The sequence below is a fragment of the Drosophila virilis genome, chromosome 3 (genome assembly GCF_030788295.1).
Source record: "Drosophila virilis strain 15010-1051.87 chromosome 3, Dvir_AGI_RSII-ME, whole genome shotgun sequence".
Classification (NCBI taxonomy): Eukaryota; Metazoa; Arthropoda; class Insecta; order Diptera; family Drosophilidae; genus Drosophila; species Drosophila virilis.
The window spans coordinates 1,216,826-1,242,724 of NC_091545.1; the positions used below are offsets into that span (position 1 = coordinate 1,216,826).

Genomic DNA, 25,899 nt, shown 5'->3' on the forward strand with positions numbered 1-25,899 from the left:
CTTGCGTAAGCACGACTAACACCTAGTGCACAACAATCCCCAATCGAAACTCGAAGTTATACCATATCAATTACTACCTATTATTTTTTTTAATTACCCTGTTAGGCCCCTTTCTCGGGAAAATACGTTGTGTTCAGACAGTAGTTAGTTGTAGGAATTTGCGATTGTAATTCAGGCATTGCTGGATTAGTCGACCACAATTAATTACTAGTACTTTAAGCAGCGGGTAAGATCGGAAAAGAGGGAATAATAATCAAATTTGGGTTAATTGTTTCAAGGACTATTTGGAATTACAACAAACTGGAAATATTTCGGATGTTGTCTAGTAGTCCATGAGCAGTAAAAATCCAAATCAGAAATAGACTCCAGTAAAATAAATAGCACAAATTCAACTACTCAGGTTTGCTTAAGGATTGTAAGCAATAACGTGTGGGAAAAAGACAGATAGAATAAATAACCAAGACTTAATAATACAAGTCCTATTTAGTTTTCCTTTTGTTGTTTGGAAACAAGCAAAAGTTTGCATTCATTATGGCAGTGAGACGAAGCACAGAGAGCATAGTTGCAGCGATTAACGCGCAAGATCCATTTTGTGGCATTTGCCATGAGCAATTGCAAGCAGAACAGCTATCTGCGACTACTCCTTGTCAACACCGTTTTCACGACGTTTGCATAAGCAATACACTAAAGACAACCCCAAAATGTCCAGTATGTGAGGCAGATTGCAACCCAGGGCAACTAATATTTATGAACAATACACTGGCAGCGGAGTTACACTCAGCTGGTAATGCTGAAACAGACGAAACTCTATCGCGAAATACTCTACCTTGCCAAGATGGTTCGACTACTACAGGTATCAGGAGAGGTCAGCGATTCGGAAAAGGGCGAGGAGCCACGCCCAAGCGAAGTATGCAAACTAGGTCTATGAATCGAAATCATAGAGAATATTTAGGTAGTTGCATGTCTTTAGGCAGCAACGGAAATAAGTCAGTGGACAATGGTCCAAATGTAGAGACAATTACCTATATCAACGAAGCTCTACAATCTCAGCAAAGGACTTTAATAGCAGAACTCAAAAACGTTATTAAAGCTTCTGTTGAACAATCACTGCAAGAGAAGTTAGCAACATTAAATGTACGAAGTGAGCAAGCTGAATCAACACGCTCTAGATTAGTTCAGTCTCCAAGGGGATTAGGTGCTGATACTCTCCCTAATAGTGCCCAGAACTCTGACATACCCCTTGACTGCGGACCATACAGCCCCAGAGGTAGCAATCGATCAAACTCAAGTTTGAGTTCAGAAAAAGCAGCTAGCATTATGCAAACCTGGCGACTTAAATTTGACGGTTCGAAAGACTCTATGCAGATAGATGAATTCTTGTATCGAATTCGTTCATTAACGGCTCAAAATTTGAACGGCGACTATAGGCTGCTTTGTGACAATCTTCATTTACTTTTTTTCGGGAAAGCCAATGATTGGTTTTGGAGCTTCCACAAGAAAAACCCACAGTATACCTGGTTGGCTTTCTGTACGGATTTCCGACTTAGATTCGAGGACGTTAAAGACGACTTTGACTTGTGGGAACTAATTAGGAAAAGACGCCAGAAAGATCAGGAGACATTTGATGATTTTCAATCAGCGATTGAAGGCCTGGTTAGCCAATTATCTAACGAAATAAGCGAAGACAAGCTTGTTGACCTATTAAAACGCAATGCGAGAACAGCGCTCAGGTACGAACTATTGCATTTGAAGATTAGAACTCGAGCAGAATTAAGAGAGGAAGTTAAGAAACATGAAAGTTTCTGTAGAGAAACTGGCTCGTTTCCCAATCGAACCAAATACGGTAGAGGTAATGTCTCTGAGTTACTGGAAAATAATGATATAGAAGATAATATTTCAGAAATACAGAACAAGAAAATAGTGTGCTGGAATTGCGATAAAGTGGGACACCGATTCGATGACTGCATGGGAGAAAGGCGTATATTCTGCTACGGTTGCGGTGCTAAAAATACTTTTAAACCCAATTGTAGCAAATGCAATCTTTTGGGAAACCGGAAGCGGGATGCGCAGACCAACACCAGTTTGACGCATCCCACAAAAGAATAAAGTCCTTGCCAGAAATACAGTCATATGGTAGTTTGGAGCAATCAACTCCAAATACTATATTTACAACTTATATGGCAAATACATGTTCAGTCGCCGAGACTGCAACTCAAACTGATATTGAAAATAAGTACGTACCGTACCATATTAGAGTAAAACACTATCTTGACACACGAAGACGAATTTTTAGCAGCATAGAACCCATCGAATTTCTCAGTCGGCCAAAACGCTCTACTGTTCGACTTAGGAAATTCTGGAAAAAATATTAAAAGTCTTCGTAAGAAGCTCGTTCAATCAGTGTTTATGAGCTCAGATAACCGCTTGTACACTGAGTTAAGCCTAGAGGGAGAAAAATATGTAGCATTATTAGATTCCGGAGCGACGATTAGTTGCCTCGGTAATGTTGCAGCTAAGTCACTGTTGTCACATCCCAAAGCGCGCAAATGCTCTGGATCAATCCGAACAGCTAACAACGCTATTTGCCCAGTGGTAGGCAAACTGACACTTAAAGTTGAATTTCGAAAACAAGTGCATAATGTTGATTTTTATGTTATACCCGATTTGAAACAAGATGTTTACTTAGGCATAAATTTTTGGCAGGACTTTGGACTGTTAACGAATTTAATTCGTCCTGATGAGTCCGTAAATGAATTAGACAACAGTAACGAACAGGATATCCAGGAAACAGCGAAAATGCATCAGCTAACCGCTGAAGAAAAGTCACGATTAAATTCGATCATTTCTAATTTCTATTCTTATGAAAAGGAAGGATTAGGACGCACTGAGTTAATCGAACATCGCATTGAAATAGATAATGTGACCCCCGTCAAACAAAGACATTGGCCTATTTCGCCAGCCGTTGAAAAGCTAATGTTTGACGAGATCGAGAAAATGCTAGCTTTAGATATAATAGAGGTATCGCATAGCCCCTGGAGCAGCAACTGCGTCCTTGTGCAAAGAAAGGATAAAAACAGGCTGTGTCTAGATTCTCGAGTCATAAATAAGTACACTCGTAAAGATGCGTACCCTCTACCCCATATCGACGGAATTCTTAGTCGTCTGCCGCCGGCTAAATATATAACGGGCCTCGATATGAAGCACGCATTCTGGCAGATACCCCTAGAAGAAAAATCACGTCAGTATACCGCTTTTACAGTCCCTAATCGTCCATTATTTCAATACAAAGTAATGCCGTTTGGATTGTGTAACGCTCCTCAAACGCTTTGTAGACTAATGGAACGCGTGATACCAGCCCATTTGCGGACCCGCGTATTTGTCTACTTAGATGATTTACTTCTGCTATCAGAGGACTTCGATTCGCATATGTTGCTTTTGCAGGAAGTAGCGCTGCACTTGCGTAAAGCGAACTTGACAATCAACATCGCAAAATCAAAATTTTGTATGCGGGAAATTAAATATTTGGGCTTTATAATTGGGTATGGTCAACTAAAGACGGACCCTAGCAAAATACAAGCTATTAACGAATTCCCTGTACCAAAAAGTGTAAAACAACTGAGACGTTTTCTTGGACTCGCTGGATGGTATAGACGTTTCGTTAATCATTATGCAACAGTTAGCTTTCCGCTTACAGAGTTGCTAAAGAAATCGAAAGTATTGAAATGGAACACTGATGCTGATTCCGCTTTCAACACCTTAAAAACACTTTTAACTTCTGCACCTGTATTGGCTACACCCGACTTCTCAAAACCTTTTAGATTAGTTTGCGATGCTAGCACAACTGGTTTAGGATGCGTTCTAGCTCAACTAAATGAACAGGAAGAGGAGGCTCCAATAGCATACATGTCAGAGAAACTGTCAAAGGCCCAACGGAATTATAGTGTGACCGATCTGGAATGCTTAGCCGTAATAAGAGGTATTTTAAATTTAGAGCGTATATAGAAGGACAGGACTTCGAAGTAATAAACTGATCATGCTTCCTTACAATGGCTCATGAGACAGAAGGATCTCAGAGGACGTCAAGGTAGATGGGTGATCAAATTACAGGGCTTCAAGTTTAAAGTCTCGCATCGTAGCGGTACACAAAATGTTGTCGCTGATGCGCTATCGCGTCAAAATGAGACAGAGCTTGCGGAATTCGAGGAGCAAGGTCCCATAGTTGACCTGTCTTCACCCGAATTCAAATCGCCAAACTATCTGGATCTGATAGACAGTATTTCTTCTAACCAATCCAGATTACCGGATTTACAGATAATCGACGGTTTATATATAAACGTACTGAGCCAGCGACGGGATATAGCATTCAGGAGAAACAATCCTGGAAACTCTGGATACCTTCGTCTCTCACCCTACAAGTGATAGAGAGAGCCCACAATCCCCCTAACGCTGCACACAGTGGCATCGGAAAAAACAATAGAGAAACTCAAGAGATACTTGTTTTGGCCAAAAATGTCGGCCCAAATTCATGAATATATAGTCAATTGTAAAGTTTGTCGGCAAACGAAAGCCCCAATGTAGTGTTGAGACCTCCAATGGGCAAGCCTATGACGTCAGAACGGCCATTTCAGAAGCTCTACATGGATCTTCTAGGGCCATATCCTCGGTCCAAGAACGGCAATATAGGTCTCCTGATGGTTGTAGACCACAATACTAAATTTCATTTATGTGGCCTCTTCGCGCGTTTACTACCAACAAAATTATCGACTATCTAGAAAACACACTGTTTTGCACTTTCGGCGTGCCAGAAACTATTCTGACCGACAATGGCTCTCAGTTCATTTCTAGTGTCTTTAAAGCTTTTCTTACCCGGTATGGAATCATCCACATTCGAACGGCAATATACTCGCCACAAAGTAATGCGAGTGAGCGAGTAAATAGATCAGTATTAGCGGCTATTAGAGCCTATATCGGAAAAGATCATTCAAATTGGGATAAAAAGCTGTACGCCATTTGTGCTGCCTTGAGAGCCAGCGTTCACCAAAGTACAGGGTACTCTCCATATTTTTTAGCGTTTGGACAGAATATGATGTTAAACGGTAAAGACTATGACTTGCTAAAGCGACTTAACCTCTTGTCCGAAGACACTGCTATTGAGAGGCCCACAGCCTTACAAGTAATCCGTCAGATAGCTAAAGACAATGTAGCTCAGTCACATAATAGAAATGCTAAGATATATAATTTGCGCAGCGAAACATAAGTCTTACTGCCGGTACGAAAGTCTTCGCCCGCAATTTTTGTCAGAGTAACGCGCAAAAGAAGTTTAGTTCTAAGCTTGCACCAGTTTTCATTCCGGCGATTGTTGTACAAAAGTCAGCCCAGCCTACTATCAACTAGCTAATGAAACAGGTAAATGCATCGGTACTTTTCATCTCAAAGATATACAAACTAGTAACAAGTTCTAACTCAACAGTTATTATAGTTATTTCAGTTTATGTCCCGCTAGCAAGTAGCGCTGCATAAACTGTGGTGTAGTGGCTGCTTTGCACTCCCCAAACGAATCTGCTTGTTGATCAGCTGCTCTAGTTTAGTTACTGCTTTACCGACCGCGCTGGAAGCCAATTCTTCGTTTATTGCACAGCTGAGGGCATGCGCAACCGAATAGGGCGAATAGAGAGGAAAAAGGTGATAAGATCAGGCCATAGTACCGTTTTAAAATATAATCGCGTGATGTAGAGCTTTTGAAAGCTTCCTTATTTTTTTTGTCGTTGGGAAGTAGTAAAGGTTAAAGTACAGCTTAGCATGTCAGATATATTTGAAGCGCGTGCGAGTTAAGTTCATAACATTTTTTCTTTCTTTGCAAATAATTTTTGCAAAGACATCAACGACCAAGGCTGCAATTGTGGTACAGTTTGGAAGTGTTCTTTTGGTACGCTAATAGAAACCAAAAACCTTCATAACAACTCGACCCACTAACCTAATTGTGATTCGGGGTGACCCTTAAAGAAAAGGTATTATATGTGCTAGTGTTGAGACTTGGAACTAATTAAGGCTTCCACAGTTCCGTGCCTGCTCAGTTGACTAGATTTAGACGTACTAGTCGGCACTACCAGAGGGGAGATCGGACCAGACAAGGGCAACACCAAGAGCACGTGTCGCACTTAGCAACCCAGCAGAACCAATTTTGTTGCTATTTTACTTATCAGCCGCTGTCTTGCGAAGAACAACATCTGGCATAGCCTCGGAAACGGCCGTCAAGCGGGTGAAACGCTTACTATTTATGCAGCACCATCGGGACCGCATGCACTAAGCATATAGTGTAACCTGCAGAGAGTAACAAAGGAGCCGAGTCTGTATTACTTTTGGTGTACCCCTTTCGCTTGCTTAGCAGCATTGCCATATAATTCCATTAATTGTTTAACGTTGCCAGATGGACGGCTAATAGATCCTTAGTTTTAATTTTTATTTCCTTTAATTTTTTTTTCTTTTACTAATTTCTTTAAACAAAATGTGCAATGAATATGCCTAAATAAGTTAAAGCGAGAGGAAATTCCTACACCACCGACCTTGACCGTTGCTCATATATATATATATATATATATATATATATACATGTGTTTATATACTTATAAATTTCTTTTGTAATATTTAGCAACAGCGATCATAATCGTCGTATACATTGGGCCCAACGTCTGCTTCGAAGGATATCGCGTGAGTAAGAGTTTAAACCAATGCCTATAGATATATGTAGTTATATACACACATGAACATTTAAATGCAGTTAATTTAGGTCAAAATTTCCCACCCCCATAGCTCGGTCAAATCTCATCAGATTTTCATGAGGTTTGTCTTTTTCTTCATGGATTTCCATCTATATTTATCTGGCATTCAAATCTGAACAACGATTTTTTGTCGAAATTCATGTCCAAATCTTACCCCAAGATTCGTGAAGAGACATGGGTCAAATTTTCCACCCCCATTACTCGTCAAATCTCATCCGATTTCATGAGGTTTGTCTTTTCTTCATGGATTTCCCTCTATATTTATCTGGATTCAAACCTGAACAACGATTTTTTTGTCGAAATTCATGTTCAAATCTACAAAATACGTATATCATGGGTCAGATTTTCCCAGCCCCATAACTCGGTCAAATCTCATCCGATTTTCATGAGGTTTTGTCTTTTTTCATGGATTTCCCTCTATATTTATCTGGCATTCAAACCTGAACAACGATTTTTTTGTCGAAATTCATGTCCAAATCTTACCCCAAGATTCGTGAAGAGACATTGGTCAAAATTTCCCACCCCCAACTCGGTCAAATCTCATCCGATTTTCATGAGGTTTGTCTTTTTCTTCATGGATTTCCCTCTATATTTATCTGGCATTCAAACCTGAACAACGATTTTTTTGTCGAAATTCATGTCCAAATCTTACAAGATATGTATATAGACATGGGTCAAAATTTCCCACCCCCATAACTCGGTCAAATCTCATCCGATTTCATGAGGTTTGTCTTTTTCTTCATGGATTCCCTCTATATTTATTTGGCATTCAAATCTGAACAACGATTTTTTAGTCGAAATTCATGTCAAAATCTTACCCCAAGATTCGTATATGACATGGGTCTTAATTTCCCATAACCATAACTCGGTCAAATCTCTTCCAATTTTCATGATGTTTAGCTTTCTATTCATTTTATCACAGCAGCTGGCTACAGGGAATCGGCAGTCGTGCAGTTTCAACTGGCTCACTTTTACTTTTAACGTGTTGCTGCTGTTGCTCGGGCCTAGCCAATATATAATTAGGCAGGCAAAAAGGCAAATTTTCTCGGGCCGTATGTCTTTCCGTATTTTTAGCTTTACAAATAGCCCCAACACGTGTACAAAAAGCAGCTCCACTAACGTTACGACGACGCTGGACAACTAATTTCGTAAGCGGGCGCAAAAGTAAATGCCGCACTTGTGATGGGGCCCAGTTACTTATGGCATAGATATCTATGTGCATATATATATATTTTTTTTTTCTATATATAGTGTGTTATGTGGCAAAGGTCTGGGCTAGCAGGGCAGTTGCACATTTGGCTCTTAAAAGTTATAGCGTGTTGAACGCTTTTTTATTTTGATTTTACTCGCTTTTAATTTCCATTAAAAAGACATAAATTGTGCAGAAAATGCAGAGCAGAAGGATATGTTTGTGTCTAAGGTCTGAGACGAGGACTGTGAGAGGGGGTGCCTACTTGTCTGGGCCTTGGTCTCAATGTGCCCATGCTAGCAAAGCCAGTCAAAGGCGTCGCCCCTCAGCATGTGTGTGTGTGTGAGAGCCGTGTTTTATTTGCAGCCTTTGCGCTCTTATTTACGATTTTTCATTTCGTTTTTTTCACAATTTCCCAGCCCCCCACACACTTATTTTCACAGGCATGCATTTCATGATCTGCGACGACGTCGGCAGTTTGCATGAATAAAGTTGTATGAGTGTCTGAATAAGCGACTGAATGAGTGAATGAATGAATGCACAAGCGGGGGAAAGAATGTATTGCAAACGGCTGAAGCCGCACATTAAAACATTTGGTAATGGGACGGCAGGGTTTCTGGGGGCGTGGCTGCACGCTGCTGCGAACGCAAATAGCAATGCAATGCAGCCCCAGTTGCAGCTGAAGTTGACAAAATAATCGCCAGGGCAAACAACATTGCAGCTGGATGACTGGGGGTAGGCGGCGGGGGGTATGCCTAACATTTGCAAATTCTTTTTGAGGGGAATTAGAAAAGTGCCCAAACGACAAATTGAAAGCGAATGGAATACAAATAGAGATGTCAAAAAGTTAGCCGTGCGTAGCCAAGTGTCCATATTGATATTGAAAAATGGAAAACGGCAAGTGGAAAATGGAAAATTCGCTGCTTGAATTGAGAATTCACTTAACCTGGCACTTCAAGTCATTCCGGTAATCCTGCGCCTGTTCACTTATCTGCAAATATTAAATTCTCCGCCATTGTCAAATACAAATTTTATCAATCCGGCTCAAATATGCACACCCTTTTTTCTTCTTTATTTTATTTGAAGAAGAACTTCTACGTCAAGAATTCTCGCCACGCGCCGAGCCCATTTTCGCTTTTGATTTCTTCAGGTCGTTTTCGTTTTCGCTTTCCTTTTTCACTGCACTTAAAGTTAATAACAAGTTAGAATGCTCAATTAGGCAATGACAGACAAGAAGATACCCCCTAAAAATCAAATTTTATAAATGTAAACAAATCAAAAAACAAAACACGCAAAACATGAGCTTAACGTGAAAATAGGTTTTTTCTGGGCAGTCATGAGAGTTGAAAGTGTGGGAAAAGTATTTGGAAACTAAACTTGTCCGTTTTTGTGCTCTGGCCACATTTTGAAGGTAGAAAAACAGCTCAGAAGTACCCTCCCTCGAGATATGTCTCATTTATATTTGAATACTAGCAATCAATTCAAATAAACCTACCTATATTCTAGGTTTCAATATTATATATATTTTTGTTAACAGAGTAGAGGAAACCCTGATCAATTGGTATGTAGAACTTGTTAAAAATCATTTATTTTAGACGCAAAACTAATTCTGAATTTTTTTGGGCAGATATCTTTTTCTTTTTGTCCATTTTTGATACCGGGTATAAGTAATAATGCGACAAACAATTTTGCCGACGCCGTTAACTTTCATGTGCCGCCTCCAACATCGTCGTTAAGTTGGTCGTTTTTGTTGTTGTTGTTGCTGTTTTTGCTGGCACGCAAGCCAACTTTTTGGTCGTGATCTTTCACTCGAAGCGGCGACCAGGTGCGACCAACTGTCTGGGTCTGGGCAAACACGGGCATTTAAATTACTGTCGTTGTGGGCGCCGCTGTCTACCTGTAGTTGTTGTTGTTGCTTGCTGCTGTTGTTGTAGTTTGTAGTTTGTTGTTGTTGCTTGTTGCTTGCGGCTGCTGATGTCGCTTTTCTAATTGCTGGCAACGCACGTTCGTGCTGTGGCATGGTCTAAGGGTCCAGGGCCTGGGCCTGGGTCAGGCGCGGGTCTGGGCCTGGTTTTCACTGCAGCTCACGCATAAATCTCGCAGACTATGTCAATCGCGATCAAGTCACACGTATCTGTGGGACATTTTTCAGCGAATCGTTAAAATGGAAATTTATCGTTCGTGCGGCAAATGCACTAGATGAATATTTATTTTGTGCCGGCCAATGCCAGTTAGTTTTTTTTAGCCCCAGCCAACTTGGCAACTGGCAGGTTCATCATTAACACTTCCACGGCCAGCACAAAATAGCGGATGATTAATGTCAAAGCCGAAATTGCAGCAGGCAGGGCCACGAAAATTGTAATTAAATTCTGATAGCCCCGTCATTAGGTAAAAGCAAATGACGAGCTGCATTCAAACAAAAATCAAATAAAATACAATCACAGAAGCTGACATTAAAGTTCTCTCACATGAAAAACTCGCTAACAACGTGAAGAAGAATGAGGGGTAGAAAAGCTAAATAACAGCAACAACAACTGGGAACTGACAAACAGGAACGAACGCAGACAAAAGCCGCAAAACACGAAACGAACATTGCGAAAAGGCTGAACATTCGTAAAGATCACAGAAAAAATAGGTGCTAATGTCACATGAATTGTCATGGGTTTTCTTTGAGCGTGTTGGCTTTATTCGTTTTTTTTTTATTTTGTTGCTTTTTTTTTTTTTGGCTGCAACAAGCGCGTAAAAAACGCCACAATCGTGTTTCATTGTCAGCCTTTGTTAGCGCAAATTCCGAGGCGCCTTAGCGATGAGCGCGTGAGAACAAGACGATGAATTGTGCTAGGCGTGACATAAAAGAACGTTAGAGAAAAAATCTGAGGTTTTGTTACTAAAGAAAATGAGCTAAGTCATTAAATGTACAATATATATTAAATGCTGGATTTGACGACCTTTCCATATTACAAATATTTGTTTTGGCTAGCTCAACGTCCGCGGTTTTGATTCAAGACAAAATCCAACACTATTTTGCTTAAAACTTTCATCTAATGTTTAATTTCCTGACCGCTCGACTTTCCATGTGATAATTATTTATTTGGCTGGGACGTGGTCCGGGGTTTTTTCATCACATTTTTGGTTTCATCGATATATTTCGTCTGCACGTGTTACACGACTGCGCTCTTTGATGTTGTTGAAAACCAAAAAAAAAAAATACATGTGCATAATTTGAGCCGGCGACCTTCCACTTGCGAGTTTGACGCTCATGCACATAGCCCACACAAATATGTAATAAGACTAAACCTTTTGTAGAGATATAACTGGCGTTTCCAATCGACGTTTGTCATAAGAGCCTTAACCTTCTTTTCCGACTTGGAGTTCGATTTGCCGAAGTCCTCTTACCCTGCTGTTTACCTTTGACCCTAAAGGAAGCGGCTTGTGCCAAACTTGGAGTCAGAATAACTCTATTTAAATCAAGCTAGCAGACACCATACATACTCTTACTTTTTTATCCACTATAACTAAGTCGAATTTAAAATTTTGAAGAGCTGTATTTCCTTTTAAAGCTCAAAGAGCTGCCAGCATTAAAAATCTCTACAGCACACTCCGTGAAAGCTGTGTAAAAGTTCTTAAAGGCGAAAACTTTTGACTTTTTACAAATTGTTTTTAACATTGGACTTTAATTGAAAACTGAACCGAGACGCAGACTAAACGCTAGCAAGGGCTGGGCAAGGTTTTAAAGGTTTTCGGGTTGAAATATAGACTTAGAAAAATCAATCCCAGAACTTAACTAAAATCCTTTTTACAATACACTATTAAATATATACAGATTCGTAAAAAAATGGAGAATGTGTTGCAAAAGGGGCAACACTATTCAGCACTTGGAACTCGCGCCAGTTTGTTTTGTGTTGGCTGTTGTTGGTGTTGCTGTTGTTATTGTTGCTGCTGCTCAGCAAACAGTTTTGAAGTTGTGCAAAACTGGAAATTAAAAACGCTTAATATGCACTTCCGGTGAGGGCGAAGTAGAAGCTGAAAACGAAGGCGACTAAAGCAAAGGCTAAAGCATGGACTTTACATTCAGCCAACTTATCAGCGCCATCAGCAGCAGCAGCAACAGCAACAACAGCAACAACAACAGCAACAACAGCAGCAACATCGACAACAATACTTAGAATAGGGGACTTTCAGAGAAGGGGTCGTAACATTTCAAGTTGATATGCTTGTTTTGTTTGTCTTTTGTTTTTGGCGACTCTTAAAGTTGTTGCTGTGTTGTTGTTGTTGTTGCTGTTGCTGCTGTGTAACCCTTTTTTTTTGTGTGTGCGTTGTTTCAGCATTTGCGCTAAATGTTGTTTACTCTTCGTCATTGTTCGAGCTGTTGTTAGTGTCGTTTTTCTTTTGTTTTTGCGAGCCCTAGACCAACATTGTTGTTGCTGTTGCCGTCGACTGCTTAACATTCACCTACTTTTCACCTTGCTGGCTGCTGACGCTTTTCAAAGCAGAATTCAACGCTTGGCCGTGGCATCAAAGCGGACGCGAAGGCTTCAAATGAAATTAGAAGTTGACGCAGTGCTAAGCGACAACAACAACTGCAACAACGAGACAAACAACGAGGCAACAAGAACAAACAAACAATGCAAAATGCACACACACTTACACACACCCACACACAGCGAAGAGACTGCACTGCTAAAGATTCATTCAGTACAAGAAAACTGAGCACTAAGTAGAAAGTTAATTAGGCTTAAATGTGCGAGAGACGCCAACGCTAACGCCAACAGCAACAACAACGATAACAATATCATGTGGGAATGCACGGCAGTGACCGACTAGGAGATACCCTGTACTCTGCGCCGTGCTGCCATTTAGAGTTCCTTAGCTTCTGTCATACCTTCTGTCTATACATATGAGCTCATGCTTCTTCTTTCATTTAAAAATGCATTCTCAAATAACTTCGGTCTTTATTGACCGATTCTTATAAAAATTTGCAGGTTTTAGTCTATGGGCACTACCTACAAAAACGAGTTTTATTTTTCTTATGAGAATAGAAAGAGAGGTGTCCAAATCTATTAATCTGTATATATTATGTTAACAACTACATATTAAGTTTGGTGTATCGAACTTTAAAGATAATCGAGCAATGCTTAAAACCATGTTTCTCAATTTCGATTTATTTGTATATTAGAAATAGGAGGGCATGAAACCATGATAGACTTATAGGGATATAAATAATTGATGTCTAGCCGCGGTATTTTCTGAGATTGACGCTCTCAGACTGACGGATAGACAGGGATAGACCTTCAGACAGGGAGATGAACAGTTGTATGTGGTTAAATCATCTCAAAAACTTTGTCTCAGTCAAGAAAATATCGAGCCTAATAGTACGAAGATAAAGTATCTGCAGCCTGTCACATAAATTCACATAAGAACTAATCTAACCCTTTTACGCACTTTGAATGCGCTTAGGGTATAACAGTCAGCGCTGCTGACGTTGACTTGAATCTTTACTGGCAAAATCTGCACGGGCAGCCAATTAAAAATTCTGATGCTGTTGATTTTCTTGCTTATTTTTCTAATAATTCTTCAGTTTCAGCTGAGCCAGCCAAGGCTTGTTAATTATTTTTTATGCATTTCCCGACAAATGTTCGAATTCGCAAAGTTTTTGCCGCGCTTTGTTCGCATGCAGCGAAGCGCGCCAATCAATGGCCAAAAACTTTCCTCTCGTCTTGGCCAAATGAAAAACAAAAACAACAACAGCAACAACATCCAACAATTTCACTTGGCCCGAAGGCAGCTTCAGCGACGCAGTTGACATTAATTGAGCCTATTAAACTGTGCGCTAATAAGTTGCAGAGCCCAACTTATTGTATTGTTATTTCCCATTTCCCTTGAATCAGAAACTGTTGTCGCCGTTGTTGCTGTTGTTGCTGATGTTGCTTCTGTTGTTGTTGTTGTTGTTGTTATCATGTTTGTTCGCCTGTCAGCTGGCCGAATCAGAACGATTAACACTTGGATTGTTTCAAGAGCGTGTGGAACATTAATATTGGCCCCTTTGGCCAACAGCCACTGCGTGCGGGCACAATGTGAAAGCCGACATTGGGTAATTAACCGAATGTTAAATGCCCTTAAAGCATTTGGAATAGGGTATTATTATTACAAACTATCTTTAAGTGTGTTTGTAAATTTGCTTAGGTTGTTATTGTTGAAGGAGACATCTCCGAGAGCTCAAATAATACATAAATACATATTCCCAATACCAATAATAGCCAATAATATCAGAGTAGGACGATAGGAATTAATGGTCATTAACTGAGTTAAAGCATGAAAAATCAGCCAGTTTTTCAGTATATCTTCACATCTCCTTATATGTAGACAATATTTTCCATGGCACCAAGTTATAAGCTTGTATCAGCATTAATAATTCTATATCATAAAGTTGCAATAGGAACTATCAATCGAACATTTTTTTTTGACAAAACGATTATTTTTTATAATTATTGTCAATTAATTATAAGTATTAAGATTAATATCTGGCGAGAACTGGACTCTATATAGCAGAAAACTGTTAGTATGTAGATCAGATTAGATAAATTCGAATTCGTATATCAATGCTAATCATAAAAATCTGCTTCGTGTCAGACACCAAATCAAGACATCTCGACATGCTAATTAAGAATTTACGATTCGTGGTCTTATAATTCTCCATCTGTGTGTGTGTGTTGCGAACTTCATGACTTTATTATTATGCCGCGCAACAAAAGGTGCTCAACGTTGGCTTTGGGCCCAAAAGGTCGCTAGCCAATGCCCAACAGCGGCAACTAATTTAGGGCTTAACTCTAATCAGAGTTGAGCAGCGGTGGTCAAGCCATTCACATAGATTCCTACGGCACGCATGAGTTGGTAGATGTGTGTGTGCGAGTGTGTGTGTGTGTGAGTGCCTAACCAGGTTTTACAGTGTGCGTGCGCACATTTTAATGACAGCAACTGCGGCGGACTCTCAACTAGAACTGAAGCTAAAATGAAACAGAAGCTGAGCTCAAAAAAAGGAATATATCGATGTGAGGAAGTATCCAACTGGCAGCTACACTGCAACAAGAGCCGAGACTATGCTTCTTCTTTAATATGTTTTATTTCTTCGCTGCTTATAATAAATGTTATATAAATGTTACGACGTTGTAAGGGTATCAAAATGGCATCAAAATGTATTCAAATGTATTCTTCTTTAAATTCCTTGTTTTTATTTTCCGGATGTATCCCCTGCGAGATATACGAATAAGTGAAACATTGTTGATCTGTGTATACTCTAAAATATCCCATGTAATTCAATATCTAACATGTCTTTTGCTCTTATGCTCTTAAAAAAGTATTTTGATATCGATTCTTATCATTCGGGGCGAGTTATCCATTAATCAAAATTATGTTTATCTTTTCTGCATCAACTACACCATTTGAAGTCTCTAGTCTCTCATAAGTCCTGGCTGCTATACATGCTCATAGAATAGTATTTCAATATCGATTCTTATCGACCAGGGTGAGCTATCGAGAGAGACGATCTAGACGATCACACACTAGGAGCGTATATGTTAAAAATTTTGAGTCTGTTGGACTAACATCAATCTGTATATTATTGCTGATCAGGAATATAAGTATATACCTAGAAGATTCGGAGTTGTATCCTTCTAAACGCTAAACATTTCTTCACAACATTATAGCACGCTCTACTAGAGTACAAACTATGTCCACAGAGCCCACACATAGCTGCAGCTTCTGTCTGTTATCTGTTGCCAACTTTTGATATTCTGTTCAATTTACATGTTGCAGCCACTGTTGCATAATTAAAATTTGGAAATTAATTTCATAATTTCTCCCTTTCTATTATTAACAGTCTCTTTTTTTTTCTTTTTGCTGGAGAGCTGTCGAAACAAAAGCCCTGTGCCGAAAAATGTGCCCGGCTTTGTATGATGATGATGATGATGATAATGATGCTCCATTCTGAAGCGTTCGGTTGGGCTGTATTTTGTTTTGTTTTTGTGTCGGTTCCTGTTGCTGGTCCTTCGCTTGGTTATTTTTATTATTTATGTGCATTTTGATGTGGCCAGTTTTATGGAGTTGTTGGGCTCTGCTGCATATTTTGTTGTTCCATGTAGTTTTGTAGCTGCAATATTCTGTTATGTTTTCAAAAATACAATTTTTCGTGCCAGACCCCGAAAGTTTTTCTCGCTTAGCCGGAGGAGGAGTGTGTGGCGAGGAGTTGCTGTCGGTTATATTTTTGCGTATTGTCGGATATAAAATTGTAATGCAACAGCAGCTGACAAAGTTCTGAGCATCAGCTGACTGTAAAAGTACAAGTTTTTCGTATTTATTTGGATAAAACGGAATCCATTTTTTCCACTCTTCCCTCTTAAATTTTTATATTTATGACCACACTTCACACTCTCTGCCCGTGGGTTAATTAGCACGAGCAGATACAATGGCAATAAATGGAAATCGCTCAACATGCAAAACAAGCGTGCAGATACATTTGTATCTGTATCTCTGCATCTCTGTAGCTGTGCACGGCGAGCGCCCATTGGGAACGCCTTAATTTCCGCCTCACATAGGGCAGATATATATGTGCATATGGTATATAGTTCCGATTTACCTTAATGAGGCGTCTGCTGCTGACGTAATGCACGCACTACCAGAAGGCCTCCAAGCTCTTGAAGTGGCTCGGGGCCTGCCGCTTGGCCAAGCGCTCATTGTGTGTAAATTTGTTACCATTTTTTTTTTGCCTGTGCGTGTGTTTGTTTCCCTCGCATCGCACATAAAAGGTAATTTCTAATTTGCTGGTGTTTTATTGTTTCTTGCGCGCAGTTTTATGGCGGTGCTGCCAGCAGCGCCGACTTATGCAATAGACCCGACAGCTCAGGCTCAGACCTGAGCGGCGACTGCGACTGCGGCAGAGGCAGCGGCGCATGCGCTCAAATTACATGGCAGCTGTGGCGAAGACTCGCCCCGCTGCTCGTAAAAGCATAACGGCTTTCATTAATCATGCAATCCACGTCCAAAACGTAACGCAACCAAACGAAAACGAGGCTAGAACCAAAAGCAAGAAAACTCTGCCATCGACAACTGTTGCCAATTAGCAGCAACATGCAAAGCGCATTTGCAACTGCAACAGCAGCAGCAACAACAGCAGCAGCAGCGTCGCATCTCGCGGGACAACGAGAAAAAAGCAAGTTAGAGGGCTCTAGTTGGGAGTGTGCGACTAAGAGATACCCTGAACTGTTCGCTTCAAGCACTCGAAAACTATCCTATATAAGCTTACATGTCTTCTGCTTTAAGGAAATACGGTTTTCCAATTTTGAGAAGACACTCGGAACGGCATTCAAAAAGTGTAATATTCTGTCTGCACTATACGAGAACGTGGATACCATGTTAAATGTATCTAGCTCTCATTCTTCTCGAGTTAGGCTTAGAAAAACATTGCTCACTATCGATGTTATCAAAATGTGAGGAGTATCGACAAAACTTCTTTAGAGAACATGCTATTTGATTTCCAAGTCTGTTGCTCTTGTAGATTCCAAAAAAATATCTCAATATCAATAATTTCAAAATTTGAGTCGATCTTTACAAAGTTATAAACTTTTTTCGAGTATTGGAAAGGGGAATACGTATGTATATTGGATCTCACTTTTTTAGCTCAACCTCCCTTAAAAAATATATATAGTATAATTAGTTGAGTCGCAGCTGCTTTCTGCCTGTAACATAACCTTGCACAAAGCCACGCTACCCTTTCTACCCATTTTCACTGAAAAAAAAAACGTATCCAAAGAGCGTTAGTTTTTCCCGCTAGCCATAGATTTGTATGTGTGCATTGTAAGCAGCGGAGGATGTGATTAGATTATAAAGGTTTAAGAGTTGAGCCAGACGAAATAGAGGCATAAACTTGACTGTCCAGCCAATTAGACGCATGTATCTCTTAGCCTTGTTCTAGAGAGTTCAAGACACAGCAGGAAATGTTCCATAAAAATGCTATGCCTATGCAGAAATTAACATTGGCAAGATACAAATACAACCCGGAAAAGAAATTGGGCCCATTTCAAACTAAACTGAATAGGAATTCTTTTCGAGAACTCCGCCTATATTTTAAACGTATTTCCACAATTTCCCATCCTTCTCTTTAGCGTTAAAGTTGTGTATTTAAATATTTGTTTATATCTTTATATATTTCTTACTGCCATTCCAGTTGAGTTAAAGCTTAAATTAATAAATCGTCTGGAGATGCATTTGTGATATTGAAATAGTATTTTCCTTATATTTTTCCATTCCAACTTCGGCTATAAAATAATGTCTAGTTCTATATTTCAATATTTCTACATTCATCTCTGAATTTCACTCTTAAGGAAACAAATCTCCTTTGTCTACGTGATATTTGTACTTAAATTTCTGTGCCTTATCCTTGCCGACCTCAGCTTAAAAAAGAATATATTCAATATATACCGGTTTTTTTTCGCATGCAAACACAATTTGACCTGTTCTCATTTGATTAAAACAATCTGCTACCTGATCGGAGTTACGCATATGCGAACACGTGCGCCATTAATGGCCAAATCCTGAGAGGCCGTTGGCCAATCTACCTGCTAGTGTTTAAATTGGGGGCGCCAGGGCAGAGATTGCATCATTTGGCCAGAGACACGCAAAGGAAGCGCATCATGTGGCAGACAGACGCAGACACAAACATATCAGACTGTGCAGAAAGGATTATGGAGTCCATTGGCTATGCGCTGTATATGCATCGGCAGGAGCTGGGGCGCCCAAGGCGCTGCCGTCGCCTGATGCGCATCGCCAGCACCAAGCTGCGGCTGACAAATGAGCTGATCTGGCTGGAACGCTGCCAGTGGCAGCTGGAGGAGCCCGACTATCAGCAGTGGAGTGCACTAAATCGTGAGCGCGAATATCGAGATATATTGGAGCACAACATGCAACAGCAGCAGCTGAAGCAGCAGCAGCTCAGGCAGCGACAGCTCGACAGGCGCCGGCATGAGACGTGCCAGAACACGGCGCGCCCCGTTTAAGATAGATTAGTTAGTCCCGTCCGGGACTTTAAGCACTTTTAGTTTAAGTTCAAGTTTAAGCGATAAGCAATAAAGGCGCATAAATCATCAAAGAGCTGCTGCTGCTGCTGTTGCTTTTGCTTCTGGGATAGACGCTCGTTTGGTGTGAACGAAAAACCAGCCAAGTGCTTGGCTTCTGACACTGTCTAAACTCGGTGCCGAGGGGAGTTTTTCGGCAAACGCCGAGCTGACAGGGCCAAACGCTAAGAAAATGCAACAACAGCAACCAAACAAGACCACAACAACAACAACAACAACAACAACGACAAAAAGAGCCGCAACTGGCAAGTTTTTCAATTTCCTGTAGCCATTACGCAGCGTGCATCGGAGTTGCAAGTGTCGCGTGACACGCACAAGCGTCTCGTGACACGAACAGAAATATTAGCTAAATAAACCCAAGATTAGTTATTTAAGACAAATTTGAATTGAATTTAAATTGAAGCACATGTATAATTGATTAAAAAGGAACTAGTTTCCTTCGGGTTCTATAAAATATATTATATATTTTTTTATCAGATCATGTCATTAATATATATATAATATATTAGGTTAACGCTTCCAACTAGTTCCTTGTCTTGAGGTTCGGTTCGTGCGCCTAGTTGTATACATTCATAAGCCTAGCTGTTGGTTCAATCTTAATTTTGAGACTAGTTTCTAAAGTAGTTCTTTAGAGCTTTTTTAGCAGTTCCCTTATGATTTTTATGTAGTTTTTTGTTGTCATTTTGTGTCTTGTTTCTGTACTATTTTTTTTAAAACTTTTTGCCCCATGATTTCCCCATGATTTTTTGTAGTTTTATTTTGTGATTCATTGACTTGCTTCTCCACTAGTTCTTTAGGGGCTCTTTAGTAATTCTTTTCTAGTTCTACTCTGAGCTTAACTATTTAATCGGCTTGTTTCTATATAAGTTCTTTTGCGATTCTTTGTTCCCCTATCGTTCGATAGTTCCTTTGAGCTTGAACTGCCTGTAAGAATGCGTCACGCTCCCATCTCTAGCGACTACTTCTTTGTGGTAGCAGTTGGTTAGTCGGCAATTCCAGCTGCTCTGCTGGCCATTGACGTTTCGCGCGGTTCTCGCACGGGCTTTTTTCTCGCTTGATTTGTCACACACACACACACTCGCACGGTTAGCGTACCCAACGGAAAAGTAAACCTGTCCATCTGTCTGAGAACCGGTAACTGTTTTGCCAGGCGTTGCGGCGCTTTCTTTTTGCCCAATGCCAATAGCAAGGGGCTATTGGAAGGGGGTATATGGAGGGGTAGCATCGCTTTGCGTCTCATCTTGACACAGTCGCATTTGTATTTAGCTGCAATACCCTTAGCCTGCCCCTGCCGCTGCCCATCTAATCTCTCCTCAGACTTTGTCTCTGTCGCCTGTTTGTTTGCTATTCTAAGTGCTGGCTGCAGTTTTCTGAGCTTTCCTGAGTTTTCGCTTCGTTTTTCTTGTTTATTGTGCCATATACTCTCTATCTATCTGTTGGCATGTTGGTTATTTATGCGTCTTGTTGTCCCAATTCTGGAGAAAGAAAAAAACCATATGCTGCTGCAGCGTGTGTGCATGCGGTTTTCCATTTTTAAAGTGCCTGCCAACATTTTAATAAGCAGCAGAGAGGACAACAAAACACAGGATATAAAAAAAAAAAAATCCAACTAACAAAAAACTAAATACTTTGTTTCACTTACCTATCGATCGTCTGGACTCTAGGCGCAGTCCGCAATGCTAGAAAGAGAGAGAAAAGAAAAAATAACAATAGAATAAAACTATAGTTTATTATTTAAAACCAAAATCAATATGGAATATTGCGCTGACAACGCCAAACGCATAAAAGTCAACAATGGCCAACAGGGTGACATCAATTTAATGCTTTCAAAATGCGCTTTCAAAACTCCACACCTATAAATATATGTGTGTGTATAAAAAAATGCTGCACGACCTGTGCGACAGCAGATAAAACATAATGCAAATAATATTGTTTTTTATATTTTTTTTTTGTTTTTTTTGTAATCATTGCAAGTCTAAAATAAACAAATACACACACACACACACACAACGTGACATTTGGCTGCGGTGAACGGCCGTCTCTCTATGCGATTCTCACGAGTGTTCGCTGTCTCTTTCTGACTTGCAGCTTGCATTTTCGCAAACAAACTTCAAGTTTTTTCCAAAAAGAAAAGAGATTAAAGAGATGTGAAAGTCTGACAGCTGCTGCTACCTTTCTAGGCAATTTCCAAAAGGCCTCAAAGTAAATGTTAAAAAGCTCTAGAGTTTTTTTTTTTTGTGGTACGTCCCTACCTTTCCCAACAAAGTTACAGTCATTTTAATATCAGAATCGTTGGCTGTGACTCTTGTTTTGAAGCAATTAGGCTATGTTTATTTGTGCCTTTCTAATCTGCGTCCACCACACATGAGTTTTTATTTGGAGTGTCTACTGTAGCCCGTTGGCACCTGACTGTGCCCGTGACCGAGTGTCAGTTAACAGCTCAGTCCGCCTGCTGATGACGAAACTTATTCAGCCATAGAACAAAGGCAGCCCGTTTTTCTCGCTATGATAGAGTACATAAATACATTTATATAAATGAACGTACAAACACACATTTGTATTATATATATCTCGTATTTTTCGCACTTGAGTTTTTGTGCATTGGAAATTTTTGTGCGTGTCAGCAGCAGCTGTGTTGGCCACTAAACAACAATAACAAATACAACAACAATTGTAATAATAGCAACAATAAAGGCTAACAAACAAAAACACAAACAACATTGTACAAACAACAACAAAAACACATTTGATTGCTTCCCAAAAGTGGCAGAGAAGTTGCCACAGCACAGCACCACCCACTCAGTGGATGGGAGAGGGGAAGAGGGGAGTGGGTTTGGTGGTGCGACAAAACACAAATAAACAATTGCAATTGTGAGCTGGTTGTAATTCGGTGAGCGGCTAAATCGCCTGTAAATACTTTTGTACAAGTTAACAGTTATAAATGGGCTTTTTATGAGTTGTGTATTGTGTATGTGTGTTGGTGTGTGTGTGTGTGTGCGACAATATTTCAGGCAGGGTCTCGAGTGTTGTAGCTCGAGTGTTGTAATAACAAATAAATGAGATTCGCCAGGAACATGGAGCTCTCCCCAGTGATAACATCGAGCAGCTCCGCATATCTCATGTTGCAACAACAATTGGAAATTGAATTGCCGAAAGTAAAGTAAAGTATAGTAAACACTGGTCAGTGTTGCTTAAAGTATTTTTTTCTCAAATTATTTAAGATATATTTTGCCTAAAATTCTAAATATGCTTTATTTAGGCTTGCATCACTTTATAGTAGAAGATTATTTTATAGTTTTAAGACTTCTTGATTTCTAACTGCAAGAAATTAAAGACTTTTTGCGCTTAATTCAAGTATGCAAGTTCTGGTAAAAAGTATTTTGCAGGTAGGAATTCTTAGTTATAGTAATTTCGAATAACACGATTGAGAGGCAAAACTTAATTTAAGAATTCTGCAAGCTAAAGACATTTTATGCCTAAACAAAATATGCATATGCTTCTAAGTTTTTAGAACTTAATAAAAGTCTGGCTGTTTTAAGTAAATTAAACTTGTTTCATGCTCAATTTAAGCATTTTGAAAACCTTTATATACTTGAAATCTTCAGAATTCTCGCTGGGCTGTACTTGAAGTGGAATTGGCATTTTTCCATTGCGCTTGGACAGCGGCGAGTCTAGGGAAATGTTTGCTTGGACAGAAGTGAAGCCAAGCGATTCTCCCTCCCTCTCTTTCTCTCTCTCTCTCTCTCCCTCTCTCTGTATCACTGTGGTCGCGCCTGTCAAGTGAAATCGACCGTCCATGTCTTAGCTCCATCTTTTGCAGCTGCTGCTGCGGGTTTGTCTGCCAGTTGTCTGGCCAAGTGGTCATGTTGTTATTGTTACGATTTATGGCATACGCACGTAGATCAGCGTTGCAACAGCGGAGGGAGCTCACCCACCAGCACGCCCGGCACACCTCCGGCTCACCTGCTTCACCTGGCTCACACTTCATTTACAGCTTGCAAGTTGAGGGGGATTTTCTATTGATTTTCTCGTTTTGCTGGCGTGTTTTCTATTTGCTGTCCATAATAAACGCCATGCAATGGAAATCATAAAAGTCAAACAGCAGCAGCTGGGCATGGCCATAGTTGCATTTGCCAGCTTCATTAGGAAAATTTTTGCGCTTTCGTCTGAGCGCCAGAAATCAAACAACAACATATAATGATCATAATTATGTTCATAATGTGCTTGACGGACAGGTGAAAGATGCAACCCGCTGGCCAAAAGCCAGCACAATTTTTGGCCAGCTGCCCGCCCTGTGGGTGGGCCGTCTAGGACCATTAAAAACATTTGTTGCACGCTTTTAACGAGCAGTGAAAGTACTGAACGACAAGAAAAAAAGGCATACACACTACAAAGCTAACACAAAACTTTGCATGAATAAACAAAGGCGACAGATAAAAAACACATTCGAAAAAAGGAGGGCGGGGGCGCGACCATGCCCTTTTTTGCTGGCTGGCAGCAGAAATCAAAACTGCAACATCGCAACAAAAGTAATGCAAAATTAAATGTAAAAAACAATCAACAAACAGCGAAAGGGGCAAAAAGAGAAAGAGACAGACAGGCAGACAGACAGACGGACACTCAGACAGAGCGGCAAACAGGCAGCAAATGTTGACAGCCGCAGAATGCAACAAGCAAATTTGCAGCAATACAAAAACAACAAAAGCAAAAACTAGCTCTAGTCGAAAAGGCATGATTCATGATACCCTGTACATAAGCTGATGACAAGCACAAGCTGAACGCGCTTCTGCCTCTTTAAACAAGTACCAGAAAATGTCAATATTAAACAACGTTATCTATTTCTATCTATCTATTTCTATTATAAAAGAGTCTGCCTACAAAAGTTGGGTTCTATATGCTCAAATATCACATATTGAACTCGGGGCTGTGCTAGCTCTTTGCCCTAGTACCAAAAATTTGTATATTAAATAACTTTCGGTATTCATTGTCCGTTTATTGTAAAATTTGGAGTGCTCAAGGGGTACTGTATGCATGTAACAATTTATAAAAGATTACCAGGCCAGCAATCCAATTTATATGAGAGTTTACAGCCCACACACGGCTAGTTCGATCTGCAGTTATGATAGCTCTTCCTATAAATGAATTCGGAGCTTATAGTCCGTTCGATAAAAGACCACACCCCTCAAGTTGCACCTGCAGCTGTTAGGTGGTTCTTTCACATAGTCCCAAAATAAGTATATTTTAAAAAATGTCGATGCTTATTGTCCGATTGATATCAAATTTGCCTAAAGACGATTTTCTATTGTATGCATCTTACATTTTCCAAGGGAGAAAGCATCTATGCTCATGAAGATTCTGATGAAGCTCTATACATTTTAATACTGAATATGATATAAAAGAATCTTATTAACAAATTTAAAGAATGGAAGTCTTAACGATCATTGCGTTCACAAGAAGCCCATAGATGTATCCAGCTGCGGATGCTGATCAAGAGCAGATACTTTATAAGATACGATAAAAGATTTCCCAAACACCAATACACCCTCTTTCAACACACTCCCGCTGTCTACAGGGTATGCAAAAACAAAAAAAAAAACACAAAAGAAAGAAAAAAAAACACTGCGCTACAAAAGCCAACAAATATTTATTATTACATTTACATGGTTACATGGCAATGCGCATTTCTTTTGTGTTGCGGCAGTCGAATGCCCTAACATAGTTTGCATATTATGTGCTTGGGCATGAGCTTTGCACCACAATGGACCCCATGCAGTTCGGCTGATCTCTGGGCGCTATGCAAATCAGGTGCTCAACTGTCCTGAATATATAAAGGGCACAGCGCAGAAATGTAAATGCCTCTTAATGTCAGTTAATGGCAGCAATCGGCCATAAAACCCAACCATAATGAAGAACAAGAAGAAGCAGCAGTAAGTTCTCTGATCGTATCGTGTGGTCTATTAGGGAATCAACGAACTTCTCTCGATGCTTGCAAATTAGTTAGAAACAGACGAACGGAACCTGTTTTTGGTTCATTAGTTAAAAAAGCAAATGATAATATTTATGGTCGACTATGCATTTTGATTAGCTCATCTAAAACAAGGCAAATGTTTATATTTATTATGTGCATACCCTCGCAGAAAAATGACGCGCGAAATTCAAGTTTTTAAAAGTTCTTTAATAAGGTATGCATCATTTTAATTTATCCATTAGATATTATATTATATTTAAACTTCTCTAAATATTTGCTTAGCTTCTCGCTTTGAAAAAAGCATAAAATTTCGCTCAAGATTCATGATTTTAAATGTTCTTTGTATCATTTTAACTGTTCGAATTGAAATTTATGCAACAATTTTTTTTGTATGTTTTTTGCATTATTTTAACTGTGCCATTCAGAAATCTATTGAATGAATATGCGCATTACTTAAACTTCTCTAAATATTTACTAAGCTTCTCGCTTTGGAAAGAGCATGCACTGCGCTGTTACTGCGTACGACATTTTTAGTTAGATTACACTTGCATTGATTTTATGCTGTTTGTTGTTGGCTTTTCAATTTGTTGTTAAATGCAATAAAAGTGTATTTCGCATTTTGCATTTGGCATTTTGTCTGCAATTCATTGATTGAATGCGTCGCACAACTACAGAGAGCAGCCGCCCCTGGCCCCTGACACATATTCCCCCCGTCCCTGTGTGCGTTCTGGCGTCTGGGTTGTCTTTTTTTTTTTTTTTTGTTGTTGTGCTTTGCATGCGCGCAATTTTAATTATATTTTACGTCAATTGTAAAATGGTTTCATTTTTCATTTAATT

General features: G+C 39.8%; 2 protein-coding genes across 5 annotated transcripts in view; one reads left to right on the forward strand and one right to left on the reverse strand.

Annotated features, from left to right (window-relative positions):
- The window catches only part of RhoGEF64C (Rho guanine nucleotide exchange factor at 64C), a 192,102-nt gene that overhangs the window by 138,368 nt on the left and 27,835 nt on the right, over positions 1-25,899 (reverse strand). For 2 of the 4 annotated variants that reach the window (XM_070208339.1, XM_070208340.1), the window contains exon 2: positions 20,737-20,773. The exons of the other annotated variants lie outside the window; for them this stretch is intronic. The gene's annotated coding sequence lies outside the window, so the exon portion shown is untranslated. The remainder of the gene's footprint in view (positions 1-20,736; positions 20,774-25,899) is intronic. 4 annotated transcript variants of the gene reach the window in all.
- LOC116650818 (uncharacterized) lies at positions 18,593-19,740 on the forward strand. Its single transcript, XM_032435568.2, has one exon. The coding sequence runs from the start codon at positions 18,654-18,656 to the stop codon at positions 19,014-19,016; it is 363 nt and encodes a 120-aa protein (XP_032291459.1). The 5' UTR covers positions 18,593-18,653; the 3' UTR covers positions 19,017-19,740.

Excerpts from the sequence above, each read along its gene's own strand:
- LOC116650818 (XM_032435568.2), top strand. The coding sequence starts at position 18,654 with ATGTGGCAGACAGACGCAGACACAAACATATCAGACTGTGCAGAAAGG.